This window comes from Mustela putorius, unplaced genomic scaffold, assembly GCF_011764305.1.
Source record: "Mustela putorius furo isolate JIRA1106 unplaced genomic scaffold, ASM1176430v1.1 tig00537248_pilon_pilon_pilon, whole genome shotgun sequence".
Taxonomy (NCBI): Eukaryota; Metazoa; Chordata; class Mammalia; order Carnivora; family Mustelidae; genus Mustela; species Mustela putorius.
The window spans coordinates 11,148,867-11,176,432 of record NW_025422387.1 but is presented as its reverse complement, the minus strand read 5'-3'; the positions used below and the strand labels follow the sequence as shown (position 1 = coordinate 11,176,432).

Below are 27,566 nucleotides of genomic sequence, written 5' to 3'. Positions count from 1 at the left end.
CAGGCTGGGGAAGGGGCAAATGACCTGGTTCCCATTGGTACGGTCCTGGGGGCTGCTGTTAGTAGCCCAAGTTGTATCGCCAAGGGGATCAGAACAAATAACCCCAGAGGTGCCTTGCCAGGAAGACTGGGAAACCCTTTGTAGGGTGGTTCTTCTGGTGCTGCTCGGTATTGGCCGAGTGAGGAGGGCAGGGGAACGGTGGAACGGGAAGGTGGAAGAGTGTCACCAGCCTCATGCTGGTAGCTTCCAAGTTCGGGGGTCACTGATGTCTTCCTGTCTTTCTCTCCCCCTCCTCCCCCCCCTCCTTCCCCTCCCCTGCTTCTCAGTCTCCTCAGACCAGATCGAGCAGCTGCACCGGCGGTTTAAGCAGCTCAGCGGAGACCAGCCCACCATTCGGTAAGGTCTGCGGTTGGGTTCGGGCGTTGGGCATGTCCACGGCCTTTGACGATTTCTCTTTCCAGCTCTTTCTTTCTCTGAGTGTGCAGTGACTCTAGAAGAGCTCCTGGGTTACCCCATTTCCTGCAGCAAACCCGAAGTTGTTGTGATTGTTTTGGTCCCTTCTAGATGAGATGTTCTAGAGCCAGTCTAGAGCCACACCTGTTTCTCTCAGCATCAGGAGTGTCTAACCAGAGTGGAGACATGGCCAGTCCGCCATGCCTGCCTTGCCCTGACTTCCTCAAATGGGACGTGCTCCTGGCCTCTGTGTTTAGAATCCCAGGTCGATGTTGAAGGTCTGGTGAATGTCTCCTGACTCTGCTTCTTCTCAGCGGTCCATTCCAGCCTCAGGCAAGATGGTCAGAGCAGCTCCTGGTTTCTATCAAGGAAACTGGCCATCCTACATTGTGTTTTTAATGCTAATCTTGTAGAAGCTATGTAGGTTTAAGGGGAATGCCTTAATCTATACTCCTTCTCCTAGAAGAGTGTGTTCAGTCTTAGATGCTGGTTGAGTTATCTGGAACTAGGTTAGTGAGACGTCCCACTTAGCACGTTGGGTCATCACAGAGTTGGCCAGGAAGCTTGGAGTCAGACTGTAGCAAGCAGAGTTTCCAATGCAAAGTAAACAGCATGCTACCACAACATCTAACAGATGTAGTTTCCTAAAATAAATATTCAAGGTCTGAAGGTTATAGTCTTTGAAGTTCAAAACAAACATTTGAATAATTTAGGGGACACTTTCTCTTAGTGAACAGACTTAATCTTCACCTTAGTTTTATGGAAAGTGACAGATGAAATATCCACTTTCCCTTGTCTGTCTGAACAAAAGCATGTTGTTAATCCCATACTTTGTATTTTCAAAGCCTCCATTCCCAGAGCTTAGAGTCTCACGGTTCCTGTGGCCTCCTGTCTCAATGTGATTATATCCAAGGCAGAATGGTAGCCAGTTAGAGGTGGCATCTTTAATTCCATCCAAGACACCTGCTAAGCCCAGTAGAGAAGGGAGAGCGAGCCCAGCAGAAAGCCACCTCCCTTCTCATTGGCTGAGAGTGTTACATGTCTGAGTCCGAGCCAATCACCACGGCCGGGGCTAGAGATGCAAATTGGCCGTCCTCCCCTGCCCCCAAGCTGTGAGGGAGTGGAGCCTGGTCCTCAGCCTGGGGCGGGGGAAGGGGGGGTGGTTTCCCAGGGCAGGGTGGGCTGAGGAGCAGGTGCAGGGTGGGAACACCGGGGGGTCTAAGGGAAGTGGCAAGGGAACCGCTGCCCCTCCTTCCATCAGAAGTTTCTGGGCCCGTGCTCTGTGCCGGGTGCTCATACCTGTGCCGGTGAATGCAGCTTACGGTGGGTGACATGTGAACGTGGGGCCTCCTTTCTCAAGATAATTTTCCAACAAGTGATGCCCCCAGGCCTGGACCAAGCTTCTGTGCTCAGGGGGTCTCTGGGTCTTGACTGTTGAGAGCTTTTGAGTTCCACTTCTGCATGTGTTTATAGGATTTTTAGACTTGGGGGAAGCAGAAAATCCACACTTGGGAAACCAGTTGCACTGACATCCTCTGTGACAGGGGCTGTGTGAATGGATGTGAGTTGCTTTGTGTCTCTGAGCCTGTCTCATCACCCGTAAAGCAAGCACAGTCCGTCAGGGTTTGGTCTGGGCCGTGAGCGGATGCCTGCTGGAAGATTCCACTCCGAGCCCGTTTGTCTGCACTGGGCGGCCGGGCTGTCCTCCTACCGCTGCTGAGGCCTCACAGAGCCACGCTGAGGGGCCGACAGGCAGACGTCTGTTCCTGGGGCTGGAGCGGAGGTGGGGGGCACAGGTGGTGTGTGAGGAGGCGGCTCTGATGTCCACGGAGCCCCTCCCAGTTGGAGGTTCTAGCATCCGAGCCCCGTGTGGCCCAGGGGCCCCTCCTGGGCTTTGCAAGGACACACCGAAACACGAACTGAATGCGCTGTGCACACGCTCTTTCCCAGCGGCTGTGTGTGCCCAGATCGCTCGGGAACCTTCCTCATGCAGGCTTGGCTTTGGCTAGTGTGCAGGGCCCGAGACTCTGCATTTCTACCCAGCACCTGTGCCACAGGCTCCCTGAGCGCCCGGCCTGGGCTGTAGTAAGCGCCCAGCAGAGGAGGCCACGGCCTCCTGCCCCCGGGGCTCAGGTGTCCGTCTGTGCGGTACTTCCCTCCTCTCGCCCCAAGCCTGTAGCCTCTCTCCTCCGCCCCGCATCCCTCCGCCTCAATCCAGGCTGGCCTTCCGGTCATAGCAGCAGCGGGGTTTCTTCTGGAAGTCAACCTCGATGATGCCCTTGCCCCATCAGCAACCTTTCAGGCTCCCCGGGCCCCTTCCGTCTTCCCTGTGGCCACACACCGTGGTTTCTGCCTCCCCGCGGGACAGCGAGTGTGGATGGGTCTGTGTGATCCCCTGGGAACCAGGTAATCACGCAGGTTTGACTCACAGGTCTGGAGCGGAAGCCCAGACTCTGCATTTCCAACAAGCACGCATGGTCACGGACCGGTCAGCACCCCCCAGCACCCAGGAGGGTGCCCAGGAGCCCCTCTGGGTTGGGTGGGAGGAGGCTGCACCCCTGCAGACCCTGGGGGGCCCGTGTTGCGGCTCTTGTGGGCACACGCGCCGTGGGCTCTGCCCACCCATCCTCCGCACCCACCCCCAGGACCATCCTACGCGTCATGCTTTTCCCACCTGGCCTCATGCAAGCCCTGAGTGTGTCTGCCTGGCTCTGGGGAGCAGACCCTGCTCCCAGCCTCGGGGCTCCCCGGTGCCCTGAGGTCATGTCTGTCTTCCTTAGCTGGGGTCCACCAAGGTCTCTGGTCTCTGGTTTTGACTTTGTGGAGATCTCCTTGTGGACCTCGTCTCCTCCAAGATCACCCTCCTCCCCCCCTGCACTCCCACCGCCTCCTCCTGGGGTGCCCCATCCCCCCCTTGACGGTGCAGAACCGTAACTGTGGCCATAACGGACAGCAAGCAGGCCCCATGAGGGCCAGGAACTGGGTCTTTGTCCCTGGCCGTGGTGCTGTGTCCTGGGCTGGTGACGTGTCAGAGGTGCTGGGAGGACCACTACTGCTTAGTTGAATGAATGGGGGAGAGCAAAGTAATGAGGAAGAAAAGAGAGTTTCTTGCCAATGTTCTGTATGAGCCATGAAGTGTGGAATCCGTGAGACTTGTTAACGCTGTGTCCCTCCACAGGGGGTGCGAATCCCCGGGGAAGACTTTATCCAGGGCCTCATTCGTAGGCATGTTCGTGGATGTAAATGCTTCTTAATTGACTGTGTTTTGTGTGCTGTGTAGCTGGAGCACGTTACTTTAGTCTTCTGAAACCTGAACGCCTGTTCTTCCCATTTTATAGATGGGAAAGTCAGACTCAGGTGCTGTGTCTGTTCCCGAGGCACACAGCTTCTACATAGAGGAGCTGGGATCTGAGCCCAGGGCTGACAGCCCTCTGTAAGGAAGCTGCGGGCATTGCTGTAACTTGGGAGTGGCCTCCTGGGGCCCTCAGTCTCCCTGCTCTGCCCTCTGAGGACCCTCCACACCCGTCATGCCGGGGTGGGCGTGTGTAATCTCCCATCACCGAAGCCCTAGCTCCAGTGTCTCATAACCCCTGCTGGGAGTCTGGTGGCAGCTGCACACAGTGACCGCCCAGCCCAGGGGGAAGGAGGTGATAGACCACAGTGTTTTAGGCAAACAGGCCTGCCTGAAGGGCCCCCTCCCTGAGCCACTTTGTTCCTAGTGTGTCTTTTAGGACTTGGGGAGGGTGATAGGGCAGGTTTACAGGTCTCCTAGGTATTCCTGCCCATCCTGCTAGGGCAGAAGGGGTGAGCAGCCCTGGGCTGGGATCTGGTCCCCTGTACCTTCTCCACACTGCCAAGGCTTTCTCCAGTGACCCTGGGCTGAGCCTTCAACCTCTCTGATCCTGGGCACATCCAACGAGCTGTGGGCTATGCTGGGGTTTTGGAGCAGGGAAGGGAACTTGGCCTCATTAACATTGAGCCTCATGAAAAGCATCGCCTGGGGTCCCCTGGGTGAGGCCCCGGCACCACAGCCTGCGAGGGCTGTGCGAGGTAGCACTCTTTGCCCTGCCTTCTCAGAGAATGAGGTGCCCCGAGAGCCTTTTAGGATCCTGTGGGGCAGTAATTGGGGTGGGGGGAGGGGTGGACACCTCGAGTGCAAAAAGCCCCTTCAAAGTGACCATTTAAATCTGCAGGCTTTAAACATAGACTCCTAGTAAGTTTTATCAGTTGCATTAACAAAGTAACGAAGAATTGAATTTCTGAGTTGGTGACTTTGATAAATTGTCTATAGCTTAAAAAACAAAAAATCCCACGGGAAGAAACGCCAGAAGAGATTTAAGTTTAACCCACCATCTCCTGCCCATGTCTGGTTGGTCCCTCGTCCTTCTGAAAAGGATCTGAGGGTGTCCAGGCATGGCTTCAGTCCGAGGCACGGGAGCTGCTATCTCAGAACCCCGCTGTGTGTGTGTGCCCAGCACCTGATTAAAAAAAGAAAACCAATAAAGCTGCATTCTTTTTCTTTAAGGGCTCCTCCTAAATTGTATATGTTTCAGGACCCCCCAAACCCAAGTCCTCTGTGACCACCAAACAGTGAGCTCTGAGTCCTCTTGGAGAAATGCTGGAATAGAAAATGGTCATTAGATAAACGTATCAGGTACTGATGTTGTGCAGACCTCTGTCCCCCCAGAGCTTTCCTTCCGGCAGGGAAGCACTGCCCCTAAGTGACCCTGCGAACAGATAGGAGGAAATTTCTCATCATGAGAGAAATTCAGTAATTGCCACTTGGCCCCGTGTCTGTCTTTAGTTGGGGCCAGTCACCGGGCAAGTGCCTTAAACAGCAAATGGGTGAGGCCCCGGCATACGGTGGCCGGCTCACCACCCCCCAGAAATAGATGCTGTGGAATCCTTCAGGGTGATGCAGGCCAGGAGGAGGTCTGATTAGATCGAGCCACATTACAGAAATATTTTTAGGTTCATCAGCCGCCAAACGCGGAGTGAATCCTGGAGTAAACAGAGCCGTGCACGTACGGGGTAGACAGGAAGGGAGCGGGGTCCCGTGCTGATGGACACCAAATCGCCGAGCTGCGTTCTTTCTCATTTAGTATTTGAGAGAGAGAGAGAGAGCCAGCAAGCATGGGGGGCGGGTGGGGAGGAGGGAGAAGGAGAGGGAGAAGCAGGCTTCCGAGCTGAGCAGGGGACATGACGTTCAAGGTCGTCTCCCAGTCAAGCACGCGCGTGGGAGCCCCGGTGGCCGGCCGTTAGGGCTAATACGTGCACGCACAGGGCTGCGCGCCCACTGGCCCAGTCCCACGGGTCTCAGGAACCCCGTGATGTTCACCCCGTTATCCCATCTTCCAGATAGCTATTTTCTTCACCATCTAGGATTTATTTTTGGGTGGGTTTACCTAGGGAGGGTCTTCCCCGCTTTGAAGAAAACCCAGAGCCCACAGTGATCATATCGCTTTTCTCTAAGGAAGGCGTTTTAATTGTAACCCGTTTACTTTGCTTTTAACCCATCACATAGCTAAAAATGTCTTTTTTTTTTTTTTTTAAGTAACTCCCGACAGTGGTGAGTTGAGGCTCTGCTGTTTTGCTGTCCGTGTGTAATGAACTCCGAGAGTTGATGAGGATGAGTCCTCCCTTGGAAGCCTCAGCCCGCCTGGTGCACGTTCATTTGACAAAGAAAATCCATAGAACTCCCCAGGCGACAGTGGGTGGTCCCTCTCCCGAGCGGTCCCTCCCGTCCACACAGGTGACAGGGAGAGCCAGGCAGGAGAGTCCCTTGGGTGGGAAGGGTGCTGAGATGTCCCCAAAGCAGGACGGAGCTTTCTAAAGGGACTTGATGAAGTCTCAGGCACTCAAACGGACGGTTTTTACAGAGACCCTTTCCCCGGGGAGGTTTTACCCTGACTTGGCGGCCCTTGCTTGTGGAAGCAGGTGGCCGGGCCTTCCGTGGCTGGTTCTGGCGCCCCAGCTGCTGGAGTGAAGGACCGGTGCGCTCCCTCTGCCTCTCCTGGGGGGCTCCTGCTGTGGGGGAGGGGTGGGGCCCGTGTGTGGGGCGCATAGAGAGAGGAGGGAGGGGGGGGTCGGAGAGGTGAGTAACCGGAGAGCGAGTTCATCACGTCTGAGCTGTGGAAAGACGCAGGACGAAGGGTGCGTCGTCTCCTGGGACTGGTGGGGAGAGGAAGCTTCTTGCAGGGTTTCTGGTGGCTTTGGGGGCTGGAGAATCTGTGTGTGAGTGTGTGCGGGGGGATGTTCTGTGTCCTGCGGCGAGCAGCGCACACCTTGGTGCTCTGCCCACCAGATGCCAATAACACCCCTTCCCCGGGACGACACCAGAAATGCCCCCCCCACATGGCCGGGTGTTCGCTGGGGGTGGAGCACTCGCCACCCTCTGCTCTCCGGTCAAGCGTCACCTTCACCAGGAGGCCTTTCTTGATCACCCTCCTGAGACCTCGTCCAGTTCCCCGGGTCTCCATCCTGTCCTTGCCTGGTTTGCTTGCAGAGCGTTCGCGGCTGCCCGAGCCCCTCTGTTTTCCCTCTGTCTTCTTTCCCTGCTGGAATCCCAGGAGGGGTCGTGTCTGTCCTGTTCCCCGCTGAAGCCGGCACCTAGAGCAGCGTCTGGCCCGTGGAAGGTGCCGGAATCCTTGTTGCTTCCCCTGTGATGAGGACATGGCAGGTGTCGGGAGGGCAGCTGGGTTCGGGCCTGGAGCAGGTACGGGAGAAGCTGAGAAAGCATGTGGCAGGGCGGAATGACGTGGCTGATGCCACCCCCGGCTTTCGGAAGAGGGACTTGCCCAATGGCAAGGGGCCCAGGGCTCTTTCTGCCAGAGCTTTTGTGCAAAGGCACGTGGATGGGAGACACAAATGCCTGGTGCATTTAGGGACTTTTCTTAAACCTTAGCCGTCGCACGAGTTCCCTGGGATCATGTTCAAGTGCCGGTTTGGATTCCGGGCCAGCTAAGGCTCTGTTTCTCACAAACTGCAAATGATGCTGATGCTGCCAGTCCGGGGACCACACTTTGAGTTTGCCTAGCATTGGCTGGGGAGACCCCTGCATGATGTGTGAGGCTTGGCCCCTTGTGCATGAGTCCCGTGGGGACCAGTTTGCCAGTAAGTAGCATCTTGCAGCCCTCATGTGGGGAATATTCCCTGCTAAATGGTGGGGCAGGGGGTCCAGGAGAGTCGGGCAGGCAGCCCCCGAGTGAAGACCCCTCTTGGATGGACCACGGAACCTCGGGGGCCCTGCTGTGTCCTCAGCTCTTGGGCTACTCCCTGCTGGTGGCAGAGGACGGCCCCGAGCCTGCAGAGAGAGCTTTGCGGTTGAGCTGGTGCTCGGAGCTGCCGGAAGCCAGCCCACACCACGGCTTGAGGAAGGGCCCCTCGTTGGTGGTTTCTTAGTCTTTCCTTCCCTTGCGGGCTGGATGCTTCTTGCCTTCTTTGTGGCTCTCAGATGGGGCCTCTAGAGGCTGTGGCGGGGGGAGGGGAGCAGATCCCCAACCAAGATTTCAGTCCTTCTCTCTTTCAAGTAAAAACCTGCAACCTGGAGGAAGTAGCTAGGGTCAGGAAGTATATGGGGCCGTTAGAACACCATTCAAGCTCCCCTCCCGGCTGTGGGACCGTGGCCTCCTCACTTCACCTCCCTGGACCTCAGTTTCTCGCCTGTCAAAGGGAGATTATGGGTGTGGGGGGGCTGATTAAGCATGGCAGTGTTTGCAAAGCACTTAGCACAGCCTGTGGATGCTGGTGGTGGGGGGGGGGCTCAACCCCCAGGAGGAGATGTGCAAGTTGTGTGCCCCTGGGGCCTCCGTGGGGAACCTCTCCCTGCTGGCCACTGCGGCAGCATCACCCCTGAGCCCCTCCCCCGGCGTCAGCTCTGGCCCCAGAGCCCTGGGCTCACGGGGAACAGAGTCCTTTCCCATGGCGGCACCCTGGGCCTGGACACGTGCCGCTGAGCCGGTTCTACCAGCCCAGTGGGCACTGGAGGCGGGTGGGGAGGAAGGAGAATAGGACCGAAACCAGCATTTATGGGGCATTAAACCATGGCCAGCCTTTCCCAGGCTCTGGGTTCCAGGCCTGCAGTCGCCTTGTTGAAAAGGGAAGTTGGCAAATATCCGGGAGGGTCCCCAAGGACCAGACAGCCAGACCTAAGTCTTCCTAGCATCTGCTTCCCCTAGCATCTGCGCACCGTCTGTCCGTCAGTATCCTTCTTAGCAATAAGAAGGTTCTTTACCTCTGCCTCCGTTTTCGTCTTTAACATGGAGATAAGCATCTGTCTTATAGGAGAAGAATGTAAAGCTCTTAGAGGGTCACCTGTCACCTTGGAGTACACAGAAGATTAGCTGCTATTATTGTCCTAATTTTATTTTAAAGATTTATTTCAGAGAGAGAGAGAGCACACGTGCGTACATGCATGTGAGCAGGGGGAGGGGCAGAGGGAGACAGAATCTTTGAGCAGACTCCCCGCTGAGTTCAGAGCCTGATGCAGGGCTCGATCCCAGCTCCCCGAGATATTGACCTTAGCCCATACCAAGCGGCAGTAGCCTAACCTGAGCCACCGAGGCACCCCGATTGTCCTAATTTTAAAATGACGAACTCACTGTGTGTCAGGCAGTGTGCTAAGCTCCCGATGAGTATTTACCGGATTTCTTAATTTTATCAACCCTGTGACACTATCCAGACATTCCCAGGACCCCCATTCTACAGCTGAGGAAACAGCGTTGCCCAAGGGCACGCGCCTGCTCAGGAGCAGATCCTGAACTGGCCCCGGGGGTGCTTGATTTCACGGCCCCTCTGCTGTGGGCAGTGCTGGGTGTGTACCCTTGGAATTCACGGATGAGAAAACTGAGGCATGGAACGCCTGTCAGGTGCCCGTGTGAGGAAGCTGAGGTTTGAGCGTGGGTCTAGCGGGCGTCTGAGGACTGAGGAGCAAGGACAGCTGGGCTTCAGAGACACCTGCAGGGCCCTGCCGGAGGCTGTGATGTCCGGACCCGGGACGCTGTGCCCCCAGCCGGATTCCTAGCATCTGCCTCACCTCTGCCCCTGGCAGTGGGAGTTCAGGCCTCTTCTTGTTAATTTTCTTCTGTAGGCTCTGCGAGGTCCTTCCTTCCTCCACCGTCAGCCCCAGGGAGCTCCTGGCCCTTCGTGGGATCTCATGGGGGCTGGAGAGGGCTGCTGGCATGTCCCTTTTTGCCCAGGGCCCGTGTTTCTCAGCCCCCTAGAACCTGCAGCTTCCCCGTTGCTGGCTATTTCCTTCTGGGGAATTAACCAGACCCATTTCCACATCCCAGGCGTGTCCCCAAATAGGATGCTTCTGGCAGCTCTGGGGGACCACTCCTCTGACAGCCCAGCAAGGCGCAGCTGGGGTTTGATGCTCTCCAAGAATCCAAGGGCACGTCCTGGGAGCAGCTAAGAGGTCTGGACATCTTGGCAGGGGGACCGAGGCCGGCATTAGCCAGATGCTCAGAATGGATGAGGAGCCCAGCCCAGCCCACATCTCACCACGCCTTCCTCTCGGAGGCTCACTCTGCCCACGGCTCCTGGAGCACCTGAGCCGCCCCCAGCGGCGCAAGGCACTCAGCACGTGGTGTGTGAAAGCTTCTGTCTGTGGCATCTGTGTGCCCACTTTACAGATAGGAAACCGAGGCCAAGGCCAGATTAGCGGTGGCCCGGACCCCTGACCAATGAAAGCCAGAGGGGGGTTGAGGGGTTTCAGCCACAAATCTGCTGGCCACTTCTTTTCCCTTTGCCCAGAATTCTCTCTCGCTCTCCACGTGGCTCCTCTGACCTGACCTGTCCCGGTGCAGGGCGTCTCTGGTCTCCCATGGGGGTCTCTGGCTCTGCTAGTGGGGAGGGCAGCACACCCAGAGAAAGGTGTCAGCTTCCAGAGAGGGGACCATAAAGCCTGCACAGACCCCTGACCCGCCCAGGTCAAAGGCAGAGCACTGTCTGCCTCAGGGCAGCCTCCTGTCCCTCCCTGCTCTCCCCCGCCCACCCCCGAAGGCAGTTGACCTCTCCTGCTTTTGGGCTGCATAGGTTAGTGCTGGTGCCTTGTGTTCTTTATATAAAGAGGGTCACAGTGCAATGTTTTTTTGCTTTTGGTTTTTCAACCTCTCTCGGGGAAATTTTTTAGATGCCTTATTGAGCTATAACGCACATCTTCTACAGTTTACCTGTTTGAAGTACGCAGCCAGTTTGAGGACATTTCTGTCACTCTCTCTCCCCTCCCCGCCACGAAAACCTGTACTGACCAGTCTCTACCCCTGCTCGCCTCCCACCCCTGGCAGCCAGCCGACTGCCTTCTGCCTCTGGATCTGTCCTGGGGGACCGACTCTGGTCATCGCAGATAAAAGGATCCTCTGGGATGTGACCATTTGTGTCCGGCGCTTTCTGCTCGGTCCCGCGCCTTCGAGGTGGTCTGCATGGCAGTTTGTCTCGACACCGCGATCCTTCTTGTGACCAAATCGTACCCCGTCATCCCAGGCATCTGTTCTGAGCGCGCCCCCTTCTTCAGCCTTGGGATCTGAGGAATCCAGAACGTGGCGTCCAAGGACGCTGGTTCCCGAGTTTGGCCTGGCGTCCCCTGAGCCAGCCCCGCCAGGAAGCAGGACAGGAAGCAGTGTGGGGGTGGCAGTGGGGTCACGGAGGCATCTGGGCGCCCGAGCCAGGCTCCCCTTTCCCCTCTGGGCCTCAGCCTCCCCGTCTGTAAGGTGGGGGCAGGACAGGTCAGCCACGTGCTTCTAAAGCTTCCAGCTCTATGTTTGAGTCTCCGTGTACGTGACCTCTCCTTGTTGCCGCCAGGCGTGAGTTCAAGTTTTGAGCCCCAGCCCTGCTGTCGACCCCGGCCCCGGACCCTCTCAGCTTACGGAGCTGATCTCTTACCTCCCCTGCCTGGGCATGCCTCCTAGCTCCCCGGGCTCACCAGCCTGGGCCTTGGTCCCTCCCAAGGCTGCTGCCCCTTGAAGTCCATGGAATAGAAGAAGAAGGGGAGTGGGAGGCAGATTCCGAGAACAAAGGGTGGCTTTTTGTGGGCAGGTCAGGCAGGTAAGGACCTTCGCTGCTTCCTCTCCTGCGGACCCGCAGCCTCTCCCCGACCCAGTGACCCCTTTGCCCAGCGACGGTGCTGTTGGGTTTGAAATTCATCCTCTTGTGCCCCAAGCCGGCATATTTTTTCCTAAACAGCTTTCCTGAAATAGGCTTCACATACCATACAACTCGCCCTTAAAATGTACAATTCCATGGCTTTTAGTATCCTCACAGCTGTGCGTCCAACCCCACGATTTCTGAATCTTTTGATTGTCCCCTAGAGAGCCTGTACACTCAGTGGTGCCTGCCCATCGTTCCCACACCCCTGGTCCCTGGCTGCCGCCGGTGTCTGTTCCGTTTCTGTGGATCTACCTCTTTGAGACATTGTGTGTGAACGGGATCCCACACTGTGTAGTCTTGGTGCCTGGCTGCTTTCACTCGGCCCCTGTGATGTGTTCAAGGCCCCACTGCGTTGCCACATGGACCCCGTGTCCTTCCTTTTCATGGCTGAATAATACTCCGTTGTCTTGATGGACCGCGATTTACCTACTTCTCAGGTGACAGACCCTTGGTGGGTTTGCCGTGTGTGGCTGCTACGAACGCTGCTTCTTGCCGTCCATGGATGTGTTCGGAGGCAGATGCATGGTGTGGAGGGGCCGGGTCCTGGCAGACTCTCCCCTCTACCCGCTGAGGTCTTGCCAGCCTGTCTTCCAGCCCCAGACCAGTAGTCTGCTGCCCCGACTCCAGACTGGCTGAAGCAGGCTCTCCTCACTGGGGGTCTATGATGGGTCTCGGGGGTGTCTCTGAGCCCCCGGAAGGGGGTGCACATCTTGTGTCTCTGCATTTTCTGGGGCGTGAAGGTCCAGGACACAGAGCATCTTGGAGCTTTCAGAACCTCCCAGCTCCCAGCAGTCAGAGGGGAGAGCAGGGGGCCCATCAATGCTGTGTGTTCCAGGACTGTCTCTGGACCGTTCTTCAGGGACCTGCTCGGGATTGAGAAATAGAGCCCATAAGTGGTAACGCACCACATGACCTTGGCTTTTTTCCTCCTCTCTCTTTCCCTGGTGCTCCTGCTTCCTGGGACCCAGCAAGGAGAACTTCAACAACGTCCCTGACCTGGAGCTCAACCCAATCCGATCCAAAATCGTCCGTGCCTTCTTCGACAACAGGTGTGTCTTTGTCCCCGAACCCACCCGGTGGCAGGTGACTTCAGCCTCGAGAGAGCGTTTCACTCTTGCACCTTCTTACAGCCCCGGAAGCCAACACAGAGAAGAGGGGGCAGGGCTGAGTAGGAGTTAGAGGCACAGCTCGGGCTCAGACAGCTCCGGCGCTGGGTTCAAGGCTGGTTGACTCTGGGCAGCTCACTCAGTCCTTCAGGCCTATTCAGCAGTTAGCTGTGGCCACATAATAAATTATCCTGATACTTAGCAGTTCCAAACAAATACTTCTTATCTCACTGTTCCTGCATATCAGAGATTCAGGAGCAGACTAGCTGGGTTCTTGGGTTCAGGGGCAGCTGGGGCCTCTGTCATCTGAAGGCTTGACAGGGGCAGGCTCTGTTTCCAAGCAGGGACTGTCTCCCAGGTCTGCTCACCCATGGCAGCGGCTGGCCTCCCGCAGAGCGACGTCCACGTGAGAGAGAGGAGGGCAGCTTGAACCCCTGAGCTGGAAGACCCCATTTTTTTTGGTAACCTAATCTTGTGAGGGAAATCCCATGGTTTTCGCTGTGCTCTCTTCATCAGAAGTGAGTCGCTAGGTCAGCCCACAGGAAGAGAGGGGACTACACGGGCGCTGGCTACAAGGAGTTCAGAATCACTGGGAGCTGTCTCGGAGACTACCTCAGTTTCTGTATCTGTAAAATGGGGGTCACAATAGCATCTGCCTCTAGGAGTTGCTGAGGGAGCTCTGAGACGATGTGCACTAAAGAGTTGGCTGTCATTCTGCTTGTTGCCCTGATGTGCAGAGAAACTGAGGTATAGAGCAGTGGTGCAGTGTCCCAGAGCTGAGGCTCCAACCAGAGCATGTCCAGCATCGTTGGAGCTGACTTGCGTGACTGCGTGGAGACTCACTGTGTCTGAGGCTCTATCAAGAGTTGGGTGGCATACGCCCTCCCCAGCCTGCCAGGGCCCCAGGTCTGACCTCTTATATCTACATAGATGGCCGAGAAACCGGGAGAACTGGCAGAAAGAGGAAGGAAGGGAACAGGCGTGTTGTGGCCAGAAGATGGGTGGTGACTTCTCAGGCCGGTTTCAAGTTTGTGAGCCTGAGCCACTGAGCTCTGGTTCTGATAAGGCTATGCGGCCTGAAGCAAGGTGCTCAGTCTCCCTGCCTCCCCTGGTCATGGGTAGGGGGGTAGGTGGCCTCAGTTTCCCACAGGGCAAGGCCAGAGAGACTGATCAAGTGTTAATGAGACAAAGCCGAGAGAGAAGGTGTTCTGGAAGGACTGAACGGCACGTGCAAAGGTCCTGTGGCACAAGAAAGTGGAATGAATGTGTGTGGCAGAAAGGAGGTCTGGCCAGAGCACAGAGAGGGCATGCGAGACAAGAGGTGTGGGGAGGGCAGAGCTGCAGCATGTGCAGCCCCTTGACCAGTAAAAGGGGTCTTGACCTTAACCTGGGAGCAGCAGCAGGGGGGCTCTGATAGGTTTAAGGCAGGGTGGGGATCACACACTCTGGCTGTAGGCGACAGAAGTCCAGGAGGGGTGTCCTGTGGTCCCCAGGCTGGAGGCAGGGCTGCTGAGTGGAGGTGGAGAGCAGTGGGCGGCTTTGTGACACCTGCAGGGGAAGAAGAGGGGACAGAGGGAAGGCTGGGTCTGGGGCTGGAGGTGAGCAACCAGTGTCAGAGGAATCTACACAGATGACTGTCACCTTTGCCAGAGGGATGGCACATGGTCCTTGGTGAAGAGGAGGTTGGAATCTCCTTTTTTGGTCCTGATTCTCTGGGGAGGAGGCCTGGGGTGGGCAGGAAGGCAGAGCCGGGGGTGGGGAGGGGTTGACAGGTGGTGATGGGGGCCACACTGCGGGAGGTCCCCCCCAACATGGAGTTGACACGGATGTTGGGGTCTGAACTTGAAGGTCTCACAGAGAGACCAGAGCCCAGGGGTGCCCGCATGAGATGGGAATGTGCGTGAGGATGTGGGCCCACGCCTGCCAGCATGTGTCTGTGAGGCTTGTTTCCAAAAGACTCTGTGCAGACCTGGCCCCTCGGGACGCTGGCCGGGTATCAGGGACGCAGCCTTCTGTGGGGCGGAGCTGGGGTCCTGGTGGCTCCTGGAGCATGAGGTGAGCGAGGGGGGGTGAGGGCGGAGGCCTGTTCGTACCAGCTGCCTCCTGGGGCCTGCGGGGCTGGCCTGGGCCAGGACCTAGCAGGCAGGTCCCCTGACCCTCCCCCGCGCCCTAGCAGGGAGTGTGTTCAGACAGGAGAGACGGTGCTCCTGGGGTGGAGGAAAATGTTCTGGGTCCTGACTGGGGCGTGGGTTGTGCAGGTGCACCTGTTCAAATGCAAAATCTGTGCCTTTGACTATATGTAATTATTTATTAAAACAAATCTGACCTTGGGTTGAGCTTGGCTTTCATCCGTCACCCCTGGGAATGGGGCGCGGCTGCAGGAGCTGTGCTGTTGGCTCGCGGGGTGGCCTTCAGGTATCTGCTGGGCTGTCGCCTGTGAGTGGTGGCCTCTGCCGAGGGCACAGGGTGTGGGCGTGGGGCTGGAGCTGTGGCCTCTGTCTGGCTAGGAGACAGGAAGGTAGGGCCCATGAAGGCAGCCACTGGATTCAGGGCAGCCAGTCAGAGGGGGGAGAGACACCCCCCTTACTTGGAGGGTCGGAAGTTAGGACAGCCATCGGAGGGAGGGGCAGGGACCTTAGTTGGTGGGGGAATGTTGAGTGTCCAGAAGGTGGACGTTGAACCAAACCTGGGGGGACCCCTGCAGAGTGTGGCAGGAGGGCTTCTCTGGGGCTGGGCTGGGGTGGATGGTGAGACCAACACCCGCCTTCTGGGGCCCAGGGGAGCAGGGGGAGGGATTGGGACTTAGCAACTGAGATTTGAAGCCTCTGGAGGGCTTGAAGCAGGGAAGAAATAGGGTCCAGTTTGCATGTTTGCAAAGCTCCCTCTGGTCCTGGGGAGGGTAGCAGGTGGGTGAGGGGGGCAGGAGCGTGGGAATCTGTGAAGAGGGCACGATTGAGGAAGGGCTGGCCCTGGGGGCCTGCGGCCAAGAGCCTGTATACCCTTCTCCATCCTCCACTTTTTTTTTTTTTTCAAGATTTTATTTCTTTATTTGTGTGAAAGAGAGCAAAATGCACAAGCAGGGGGAGCAGCAGGCAGAGGCAGAAGCAGGCTCTCCCCGAGCAGGGAGCCCAAGGCGTGCTCAGTCTCCGAACTTGAGCCGAAAGTAGATATTTAACCGACTGAACCACCCAGGCGTCCCCACATCCTTTGCTTCCTGTCCTGGAAGTTCCGAGGGGGTGAGGGGAGGACTTTGGAGTGGGGTCCAGAGACAGGGTTTTCCTCTCAAGACAGACCAGGGTCAGCCTGGCTTCCTAAGACCCTTGCGCACCCGGACTGTGGACAGAGGAGCCACCTTGGAGGGCGGGGTGAGCCCTTCCCCACCTCCAAGGGCTCCGTTCCTTACAAGATCGTCAGAAAGTTCAGGATGAGAAAGATTGCTCTAAACTGGGCATCTTTGTGCGGTGCCTGGGTGGCTCAGTGGGTTAAGCTGCTGCCTTCAGCTCAGGTCATGATCTCAGGGTCCTGGGATCAAGCCCCGCATCGGGCTCTCTGCTCAGCAGGGAGCCTGCTTCCTCCCCTCTCGCTCTGCCTGCCTCTCTGCCTACGTGTGATCTCTGCCAGTCAGAGATCTTAAATAAAATCTTAAAAAAAAAAAAAAAAAACAACTGGGCATCTTTATGAGGAATGAAAAGGGCCCCTCCCAGCACCTTCTGAGATGCACGTCTCTGGGACAACCTCGAGCCTGTCTTGACTTATTAAAAGATCTGAAGTTATCGGTAAACTTTGCGCCTTGGCTGTAAACCAATGACTCAACGCTGCCGAGCCCATTGCTACTGGAGCTGCGAGCCCATTGCTACTAGAGCAAGCAGGAGTCGGCCAGCTGCTTCTATAAAGGCCACAGAGTCAGTATTTCAGGCTTCGTGGGCCACGCAGGCAGCGTCTGTCTCACCGCTCGGCTCTGCGGTGGCCTGAAAACAGCCACAGACGCGGAGTAACTGGATGGCCGTGGCTGTGTGCCAATAAAACTTTATTTAGAGACCTTGACATTTGCATTTCCTGTAATTTTTATGAAATTTTGCCACGAGAGTCTATTATTTGGGATTTCCCCAATTTTGTCAACCATTTAAAAATCTGAAGCCTCTCCTTCAGGCATGGACTGGACAAACACAGGTGGCAGGCAGGGCTGGCCCGCATACAGCGGTTTGCCAGCTTCGGATCTGAAGGGAAGGGTCAGGAGAGGTGGCTCCGGGAGTTACCGAATTGCTCGGTGCCTTGGTTTCCCCACATGTGAGTGCCCACCCCAGCCTTCACCAGCCCCCTGTGCTGAGCTCTGGGAGGGCAGCACCGGGCTTGGGCCAGACCTCCGGGATCACCCCTCCACCCCTCACCCCTGGCACCCCTGTAAGCAAGTTGCTGGGAAATGGAACCCAAGGCTAAGAGGGCCATAGTGGGTGACGCGTGGGCCCAGAAGGGCCGGGTTCTCTGAGGCCCCGCAGGTGAAGGGACAGGACCTGGGGTTCACACGCTGCTCCTGTTCCCTTCTCGGCTCCCGTAGGAACCTGCGCAAGGGGTCCAGCGGCCTGGCCGACGAGATCAACTTCGAGGATTTCCTGACCATCATGTCCTACTTCCGGCCCATCGACACCACCATGGACGAGGAGCAGGTGCAGCTGTGCCGCAAAGAGAAGTTGAGATGTGCGTGCGCATGGGGCGGGCTGTGTCTCGCAGGTCCCGCCGCACCCCTGCAGCCGGCAGGGGGTGGGGGGAGGCGAGTGTGGAGGGGAGGGCCAGGGGACGCCCACCGGCATCCTTCCGGTGCTCAGTCTCAGTTGATGACACCCACAGAAGCCCCGAGGCAGTGTTTCTCCCCTAGGTTGGGCCATGGTGGCTGAGGCTCTCGGGGGCCATGAAAAGAGCAAGGCCCTTGGTTCACAAAGACCTGGGCCCTTCCGCCAAGCAGCCATGTCACCCTGAACCGGGACAGGGGACGCTGATGGTGAACACACGCGGATTCTGAGGCTCAGGGAGCTCACCCAGGTGCTAAGGGCACTGCCTAGTCCCTGGGCTCCGGAGCCTGCTTGGTTGTGATCAGGCTGGCCAGCAGCACGGGGGTCCTGGGGTGGCCTGTGTCATGTGTCCCTCCCCCGTCTGGACTTTCCCAGGACTCCTGACCCCCTGCTGAAGGCCATCTGAATCTCAGCCCTGTTAGCGGAAACAAGTAAATATGGGGACTCGGCCGTATTTAGCTCTGGAATGCGTACGTGAGGGCTGGTGGGAACCGCCAGGGCTGGGGACCCTCAAGTGCCCCGCCTCTGGTGCTCTGGACCAGTAGGGAAGCCCGGTGTCGGCCCAGTGTCCCACCTGCTCTGAAGGCCAGGTCAGAGGTCGTGGGGGCCCTGGTTTCCCTTTCCTTAACAGGGCAGCCGTAGGCAAGCCCATTAACTTCTCTGAGCTTGCAGAGTACAGTCTGTGAAATGGGCTCAGGGCAGCCTCGCTTCATGGGGTCACGTGCAGATGAGACGTGAAGATGTTTGCTGCATGTTGCTCGGGGTGTCCAGTCGGTGCCAGATCAATGCCAGCGCAGGAACTTGGGGAGCTGGTGGGGCTGAGGGGCTGCCTCCCCCTTGGCTCCCGGCCTCTGCTGGGCGGTCAGGTGCATAGAGGCACAAAGCAAATGACACAAAATGGACTAACGAGAGGAGAGGAGGTTCTGGTGTCCCAGCCCGTGCCCACGGGGCAGGCTTAGACCAGCCAGGGGCCGGGGTATCGGCAGTGTAGCCCATGACCTGCCAATGATAGCTGCCTGCTTGGGTCTTTGAGGAATGATGATTTAAAAAAAGTAAATTTTTTTAAAAAAGATTTTATTTATTTGACAGAGACACAGCAAGAGAGGGAACACAAGCAGGGGGGAGGTGGGAGAGGGAGAAGCAGGTCTCCTGCGGAGCAGGAAGCCTGACGCGGGGCTCGACCTCAGGACCCCGGGACCATGACCCAAGCCAAAGGCAGATGCCCAACGACTGAGCCACCCAGGCACCCCTCCAAATCTTATTTTTAAGTGATCTCTCTACACAATGCGGGGTTCAAACTTACCACCCCAAGAGCAAGAGTCCCACGCTCTTGTGACCAAGCCAGCCAGCGCCGCAAGGAATGAGACTTTGAAATAACGTCGATCTGTCTGTCCATTAGCTTGTGCTCAGCGTGTGCAGGGATCGCTCGCTGGTCCTGACCCGCCAGCTCTGGGGCTCCCGGAGTCTGGGCAACACCTTGAAGTAGGTGCTGTTGTTGCTCTGCCCATTTGACAGATGGGAAAGCTGAGGCTCAGAGAAGTTAGGTCACTTGTCCAGGGTCACCCAGCAGGAAATAGGCAGTCTGGGCCTTTGTCCTTGATCCCTGCGGTGGCCACATGGGGGTCGTTGTGGATGTCTTTTGCTCATTTTGAGGTATGTTTCCGAGCGGGAGGGTTGGGGAAGCAGGGGCACGTGGGCCTCCCCTCCCTGCTCGTCTGACCGAGACCCCCTTTCTCTCTCTCCACTGCCGCCCCCAGTTCTGTTCCACATGTATGACTCGGACAGCGACGGCCGCATCACCCTGGAAGAGTATCGAAATGTAAAGTATGCTCCTCGGCCCGCAGGCCAGGGCTCCTGGCCCCTCCCCGCCCGCGGCCCGGACGGAGCCCCGAGGTCACCGTGTGTCTGCCTCGCCCGGCAGGTGGTGGAGGAGCTGCTCTCCGGGAACCCACACATCGAGAAGGAGTCGGCCCGCTCCATCGCTGACGGGGCCATGATGGAGGCAGCCAGCGTGTGCGTGGGGCAGATGGTGAGCCGTGTCCCGGAACCCCCGAGCCCCTCTCCCCGACCAGCCTCTGCCCTGCCTTGCCCAGCTGGCTTCTGGAAGGCCCCGCGGAGAGACCCCCAGCACTGTCACCTCCCCCCAAGCCTCAGCCATCAGCTCATCAGACCGTTGTTCATCTACCAATGGCTGGAGGGGATTCCCGGCCTTGAGATGGGCGGGGTCAGTGGGGGCTCTTCTCTGGGGTCCTTCATCTGGCACCCCGGCGTGGAGCTGGGAGTGGAGATGTGTGTCAACGAGACTCGGCCTCAGGGCTGGCACCTGTGGAGGGGAGCCCTCCGCCGGCCCCAGAAGAGATGTGGGGGCCAGAGGCAGGTGTGGCCATGGAGGCGTCCCGTGCGGCCGAGGGCTGGCCACAGGGCTGAGAATCGGGGTCTCTGCATGGGTGCTGGAGACCCCTGGAGGCTTGTTGGGGTCGTGCTGGTGTCGAGCGGCTGGGGCGTCTCTCAGGACTGTGCCGGGCCGGTTAGAGCAGGGCCGCATCACCTGGCTCTGGTGACACGTGGGGCGGGACAGCCGTCAGTGGGGGGACCGTCCTGTTCAGCCGCGTCCCTGGCCTCCACCCACCGGATGCCAGGCCCTCCCTCCCAGTTGTGACAACTAAGAACATCTGCAGACATGGCCAAATGTCCCTGGTGGGCAAACAGGATGGTCCCCAGTGAAGGATCATTAACTAGAGGGGCACTGACATAGACGGGACAGGGCGACTGAGCGGGGCGACCGTCCTGCACGTGCTGGGAGCTTGGGCACGTGGAGGCACCTGCAGCTATGCCCCAGGCAGGCCAGGCACCCCCGACGTTCCCGTCCCCGTGGGTGGCTGCACGGCCTGTGCACACATCATTCCATAGATTTGTGGTCTCACGTTAGCCTGAGGACGTAAAGAACTTTCTGGAATTTGGGGGCAGCCCTCTTTACTATGCCTGGTGGACTCGCTCTTGGAGGGCTGGCTGTAGCCCGGCTAGCCCCTGACACACGGTGGCTTTGAGCCCCAGGGACCCCGAGGGCAGGTACTTGACCATCTCTGTGACTTTGTTCGCTGAGGGTTTTGGCTGGTCCCGCGGAGGCCGTCAGCTCTTCACACCAGTGTGTTACGTGGCCCCAGACACATCCCTGTCCTGAGTGGAGGGGCGTCTTCCTGCCGGAGCCTGCTCTCTGTGCCCCACGCCCACCGTCGAGGGGCCTGGCAGGCCCGGGCCTGTTCCCAGGGGCAGGGGCTGCGGTCACAGTACTGGGCTGCGTTTTCTCTGTCTGCTTCTCAGACCCGGGGCGGGCAGGCTTCTGGCTTCAGTGAAACGACCCCACTCAGCAAATTAACTGCGGCAGAGAGGGCTGGTGACCTCAGTGGGGCGCACAGGGATCCCCTGCCGTGTCGTTGAGCCAAACTCCCATTTGATTTAATTACACTCTCCTCTTTTAAACGGCTCCCTGTCCCACTCCAGTTTCCATTGGTGACCGTTTTCTTAATTTGCCGTAGTAAACTCGCACGGCAGCTGGCAGCTGCGGATCTGCATAAAATTCACACAACCTCAGAAGCGGGGGCATCTCCGAGCCCAGGCCTGCTCCCTGGGGGTGCATCCTGAGCGCCTTTCTTGATTTACGGGTCATTTGGGTGCTTTTCAAACATTCTCTCCTGCAGATGTTGGCCGGTTACACGGATGAGCCATGTGCGCTCATATCTGGGTGCAGGGCCGGGCCGGGCCACGCGGCTGGGTTGCACACAGGCGGCCACTGGGGGTGCTCAGCGGGCCTGCCCCACTGCCCGCGCTGCCCGCCCCGGACCGAAGCTCCGTCAGCTGTGTTCCTTGCCTTCCTGAGCCAGCCATTGACTGGAGCCGTGCTGGCTTTCCAGAATGCTCTCTCTGGAAGCTCCTGTGGCTTGGGGGCGTGGGGGCTGCTAGGCTGGGGTCTCCACTGGGGGCTTCCCCTGCCCTCCCTCTGCCGGTGCCCTGCAGCTAGGGCTCTGGAAACTTCTTTCTCATTAGCTCTCCTCGACTGCGACCCAGGTTTCCAGGGTCGCCACCACTCCCCGTGCACCTGGGCAGGAAGAGCAGGGAGTCCTGGGGGGGTCGGCCCCGGCGTTTGAGAACTGGTCGCATTTATAAAACTTGGAAGTGCACATAGATAAATTTTTTGTATGAAAAACAAGGGTTCGGGTTCCTCACCCTTTGTGGTTTCCAGCCAGGCTCTTGGAGCCTCCCAGTTGGACGGGGGGCCTGGCTTTGTGTGCCTCAGTAGTCTTCTCTGTAAAATGGGAGCAAGGACAGGACCCTGTGGCAGGCGCTCAGGGCGCCTGCTGTTTGCTTAGACAGACATCAGGACGACGCCGGAGAGGCGTACGCTCTCTGTGCCCTTCTCCCTCCGGGGAACCGCCCTCATGGGGTTTGTTTCCCAACATACACCAACATGGACGTGTCTATCTTTTATTTCTGATTTACACAAAATGCAGTTGAACAGACCGCTTCTCCTCTCTGTGCTGACCTCCCCACCTCTACAGGCCGGACGGGCCGGACGGTGGCAGACAGTGTCTGCAGTAGGGGACCAGACTGGCCTGGGTTCACAGACCTGCCGCCGTTTTTCTGCTTGGTTTTTCCCACTCTATATCTTGGAGCCTTTTCTGTATGTGCTCGTAGAGATCGACTCCTTCTTAGTGGCTGTTTAGTACTCAACAGCACAGATGCCCAGGATTTATTTAGCTGGTCTCCTGAGGATGGACATGGATGGCGGCCGGGCGGTCCCTGGCACAAAGGGTGCTGCAGGCAGGGGTGAGGTTTGGGGAGGCTTGGCTGTGCCAGAGCCTGAGATAGCAGAAGGGGCAGGAGCCCCACCTCTGGCCTCATGAGGTCCGTGTGTGCCCAGAGTGGGACAGACGCACATGGAGACTGGCACTGGCCATGACTGGCTGGGGGAAAGGCCCCGCAGGTGACCCTTATCGCGGTGACTCACTGGGCGCAAGGGTTGGGCTGCAGAAATCAGCCCCCCCCCCACCCCTGCCCCAGTGGTCTGTGAGCTCACAGGGTCAGTGCGGGTGCAGTGGGGCAGGACCAGGAAATGGCAGGAGGCATGTCCATTGGTCACTGAGGGGAGGGGAGTCCATGCCTCTCTGCCCCCCTGCTTTCTTGATACCCTCATCCACCGGGTCTCCCCTGGTGGGCTCGGGTAGGTCCCCAGTTAGCCTGCACCCTGCTTCTGTCATGTTGTTATGCCAATGAAGGGTACCTCGGAGTTCAGGGTGATGGCCTCAAGCTGGAGGCAGCATTCCAGAGAAACGCCCTCTTCTCTTGATTAAAGGGGCCCCAGCATCTCTGTCCTGGGGGGGATCTCCTGGTGGAAGCCGCTCACGCTGCATGTGCTCTGTCCCCAGGAGCCTGACCAGGTGTATGAGGGGATCACCTTCGACGACTTCCTGAAGGTGGGTGTCTAGGAGGAGCGGTGGGGCTCGAGGGGGTGCCCGCTGGTCAGGAGGAGACCCGCTCCTCTGCGGAAAGGGGTCATGCCTGGGCGTGACCTTTAAAGCACGGGCTTTACTTGATTTTATGGGGAGAGTCCTCTTCACCTGCGGTCGGGGCTCCTGAGGAGACCAGAAGGGCTCCAGCCACACCTGTCTCTCCCCGACGAGTCCCCGGCCCCCTTTGTCAGAAGCCTTGCTGCTGGCAGTTGGAACCAGGCTCTGGAGTGTTCTGTGCCTGTATGAGAACTAGCTTTTCCCAGAAGCACACCATGTGCCGTTCTCCTGTGCCTCGGAGAAGGTGCCTTGGATATAGCTGCCCACCCCCCCAGCCCCCATGGCGGGATACCCAGCCTCTGCTGTCACAGCTGTGCTCCGAGCTCGGGAAGCAGGACCCGTCACTGCTCTGATGGGTCTGGCGGAGGGAGATGAGCTTGCTCCATCCTCTGCCTGGCTCTGAGTACCCTGACAGGGGGTCGTTCTGGAATTTGAGGAAGGACAGGAAGTCAGGGAACAGGACCCGAGGCTCTGGCCCAGGGCACTGTGCCAGCCACTGGCCAGCCCGAGGGAAGGGATGGGCCCGGGCCTGGAGCCAGGCCAGGACGTGGGTGGTCACAGCCCCATGGAGCCCAAGGGCAGCTCAGATGAGTGCTCCTCCCAGGCTGCACAGCTCACCTGGCCAGCAGCAGCGTGCCCTGCAGAGGCGGCGGCAGGCGACGCAAACTTCTGGGCCCAGGTGTGCAGCCTCCTTTCCTTGCACACATGGGCTGGGCAGGTTCTGCCCCAGAAGGCTTCGCCTGTCTGCCACCCCTATGCCCCCGCTGCTCCCCATGCCCGCCCCCCACCATGGAGGCCTTTCCCGATCAGCTGGCCCTTCCACTCCCCCGAGCCTCACCAGTGCCCCTATTGCCACTCGGCATTTAGCAGGAAGCACCCTGGGTGCCCAGCTAGCTTGGCTGGGAACGAGGCCTGGAGCTGTTCCCAGGGAGCCAGGTCTGATCGCTCTGCACGCTCGCCAGACCCAGAACAGGTGCAGGAGACCACAAAGCTGCTGGGGCATGGGTGTGTGACAGTGGCCAGATCGGCAGCCAGGCCTCCCTGCAACCCGGGTGCCGACAGGGCTCTGACTGCCGCCTGCCTACAGCCTGGTGACCGTCTCCGGGAATGCTGCAAGTGTCAGCCTTGCACCTCTCACACGAGCAGGGGGACCAGTCACGCCCACCGCATCCAGCCCTTTTTTGATGTGTGGCTTCCGAGGGCCAAGGAGCTGGCAAGTGCAGTCCTGAGAGTGGGGGGTAGGCTGGGTCTGTAGTGTGGCAGATGGGATCGGGTGGCCGAGGGGTCCCCCGGAGCCCTGGCCAGGATGGACTGTAACGGCAGAACCAGGACCAACCAGGTAGGTATGTGGCAGTGGACATCTGTGGGCAGAGATGACCCTTCCCAGGGAAAAGCTTGCCTCCGTAGAACCGGGTGACCTATCCCTGGGAAGTTATAAAGACCAAATTGTTGTGACCTTTTAATGAAGGAAGGTGGCTTAATAAAATTTGGCAGCTGCACAGTGCTTAACAGCTTCCAGAACGTTCCCGCGGATGATTGCCTCTGACCCCCAGCGTTGCGTGACTTACGTGGGCAGCGCAGGTGGGGGTCCCGGCATTGTACTGATGAAGAGGAGGTTTAGTGGGGTTAAGGAATTTGCATGAAAATCGTGGAGCCTAAAGTGGGGTGGGTGGGATTGAAATGCCTCGGAGCTAAAAGCTCGGATTCCGCACTTAATAATAACTTGCTGTGACAATTATCAGAAAGGATCCACATGTCAGAGCCAAATTAACCCACAGAAAGGCAGATGGAAGTTTCTCTTTGTCGGTTAGCTCACAATCTTGAGAGCAACCCTCTGGTTTTCACCTGCCCTGGTGGCGGGGCGGGCAGGGGGGCACCCGGGCAGGGACCCGGGCCATGATGGGGACACGTGCTCATGCTGCTCTGTCCGTTGCAGATCTGGCAGGGGATAGACATCGAGACCAAGATGCACGTGCGCTTCCTTAACATGGAAACCATCGCCCTCTGCCACTGACCCGCCTGCCCCCGCCCCCCGAAGCCGGCTGTGCCCACAGCCTCCCGTGGGACCCGAGGCCGCCCGGTTCCTTCCGCCACGGCTCGTGTAAATAGCCCCCACTCCTCCGCTGTCTTGTTTTCCCGAGGGTGTGGTACCTGGGACCTCGGCTGTTTTTATCTCTAATAAAAAAGAAAACGGTTGGTTTGTTAATGAACGTGGCTCCTGTCTGGTCCCCACGGCCACTTGGTGGCACGAGGCTGAACGTGAGCGGGCAGCGGCTAATTTCCAAAGACTGGTCTGGCAGAGAGGAGGTTTTCCCTCGCCTTCTCTGATTTTATTTGGGTGAAGGGTTCCCTCTTTTCGCCGCACAAGTGCTGGCAGTCGGGGGAGGCAGGCTGCTCCCTGCTCTGTGGTGGCTGCGACTCGGGTTGTGACCGAGTGTCCGGGCGGGAGGAGAGGACGAGGGGAACCCGTGGTGTCACGCCCGAGCCCGCCGATGCTACCAGGACTGCTGGACTTGAGGCCTGGCTGCTGACACCCTCCTGGGCCCAGCATGGGGCTGCCCCCAGTGGTGGTGGCAGCAGGGCAGGTGAGTGTCCCAGGGGAGGGGCTCTGACAGCTCCAGAGTCACCTGTCATGTGGGGGGAGGGGGAAGGGTTATGCTGGGGGCAGGGAAGTGGAGGTTGTCCATCTGGTTGGTGGCTGTGGCCGGCGGGTCAGCAGGGCCAGGCTTGGGCTGAATGCTCGGAGTTGGTGCTTAGTGTGGCTGTTGTCACTGTGGTCACTTGCCGCTAGTGGTGTTCTAGGCCTCCTTGCTCGGTTCCTTCCATCCAGACTCGCTGGGAGGTTCCTTTCTAGCCTCCCGAGAAGGTTCTGGTGACGGACAACCGCGGCTGTTGGCCTTCTGCGTTCCCATCGCTTTGTTTTCCTGTGTGCTTCATCTCAGACCTGGGCATTGGGGTTCAGGAGGGCACCCCACGCGGTCCCGGTCCTGGGCCCGCCAGGCCCTGGCTTGCCCTTCCGGGAGGCACTCAGGTCAGCCCATTTCCTCGACCTCTTTCTGGGGCTGTTTGTGTGGACGGCAGTGACTAGAGTGCTGAGGACAAGCTTCCCGTCGTCCTACAAGGGAGAAGGTGTAAAGGAGCAGCGAGGTGGGCGGAAGGGGGCGCGTGGCCGGGCGCGGGGCGGACGGGCGAGGCTGGTGTCCCTTGGTGACGGCGGTTTGGCCAGCGGCCCTCATGGAGGACCTTGGGGGCGAGAGCAGACCCTTGCTGGTGTCCCGTTGGTCGTCGGCGCCCAGGACTGCCCCCTGGGGCCCGGGGCCTGAGGGGTGCGGGCCTCCACGCCCCCGGGTCAGGGTGGACGGCTGTCAGGCAGCGCGGCCCCTTTGTGAGAAGCAGGGGCGGTGTGAAGTCACTTCCAGAACTCTGCTGCTAGGATGAGCGCTTCCTCAGCCAGTGTTTTGACATTTCCAAAGCGGTAGGTGGGGGGCGACGGCAGAGGCCTCGGCTTCCTCCCCTCCAGGTGCCAGCCATCTGGCGGGCCGCTGAACTGGGAAGGAGCCAGCCAGGCAGTTTCCTGGAGTGGGAGCGGGACACAGCGGGCCTCGCTGCGGCCCCTGCCTTCGTGGGCGGCTCGGAACTGCCCCGCTCACGCCTCGGTTTCCCAGCTGCCAGCGGATAGAATCTAGCATCGCTGGGATTGCCTGGTACGTGGAATCTGGAGCTCTCCCAGCAGTATCTCTGCTGAGGGAGCCCCCTGCAGCCCGGGGAGGCCCGCCTTCTCCCCTCCCCCACTCCCAAGCAGGTGGGACTCCCCTTGACTTTGAGCTGCAGGACGGCTGGCACGGCCACGGTACGCCTGCATCTTCTGGGACTCTCCCAGTGTGCTGCGATGTCTTGTTTCTCCACAAAGGTAGCTCCCTGATGGAAAATGTTTTTATAAATAATGTTCCATCAGCTCCCGTGCTCTGGGTTTTAGTTTGGGAGAAGCAACCACTCGGGGCCTACAGACCATTGAGGGCCACAGCTTACCTAAACAGCTAATTAAAATGAGAGTCATTCACCATGGGCCCGGTCTGTGCTGCTCCAAAGAAGGCTGGGTTGGTCCCAGTCACCGAGGCTGTGCTCTGAGGCAGGGGTAGGGCCCATTTCCATCAGAGGGTGGCCTGCAGCATTGTCCGGGAGCCCGCCCACCGGCTCCCAGCGAGCCAAGAGTGTGAGGTGGTGGTTTTGCTTGTTCGGTCCTTTGGGGGAATGATCAGGGTTGCTGTCCGTTGGAGCAGACCGGCTTCTAGAAAGGGCAGGTTAAGTTCCCCCAGTCTAGCAGGGAGGTCACTGCTGCAGGCACGGGGGGACAGGTCTCGGGACGGCCACTGGGGCCATGTGGTCCGTGCAGAGGAAGGGTGTAAGACCCAGAAACTGCATCTGTTATCTGCTGGACCAGTGAGTGTGCCCAGGAGGGGCTATCTGGCTGCCCAGCACCCCCCGCTGGCCCCTGGGCGCTCGGTGGGGCA

At 58.6% G+C, this 27,566-nt stretch overlaps 1 protein-coding gene across 1 annotated transcript in view; it reads left to right on the top strand.

The window, feature by feature from the left end:
- TESC (tescalcin) overlaps window positions 1-25,261 on the top strand; it is a 49,140-nt gene extending 23,879 nt beyond the window's left edge. Inside the window, 8 exon segments of the mRNA XM_045073600.1 lie at window positions 327-396; window positions 12,567-12,647; window positions 17,260-17,399; window positions 19,249-19,310; window positions 19,413-19,520; window positions 22,915-22,962; window positions 24,143-24,268; window positions 24,992-25,261. Of these exon segments, the coding sequence (XP_044929535.1) occupies window positions 327-396; window positions 12,567-12,647; window positions 17,260-17,399; window positions 19,249-19,310; window positions 19,413-19,520; window positions 22,915-22,962; window positions 24,143-24,268; window positions 24,992-25,069 (713 nt within the window). The 3' untranslated portion in view covers window positions 25,070-25,261.
- The last annotated feature ends 2,305 nt before the right edge of the window (window positions 25,262-27,566 follow it).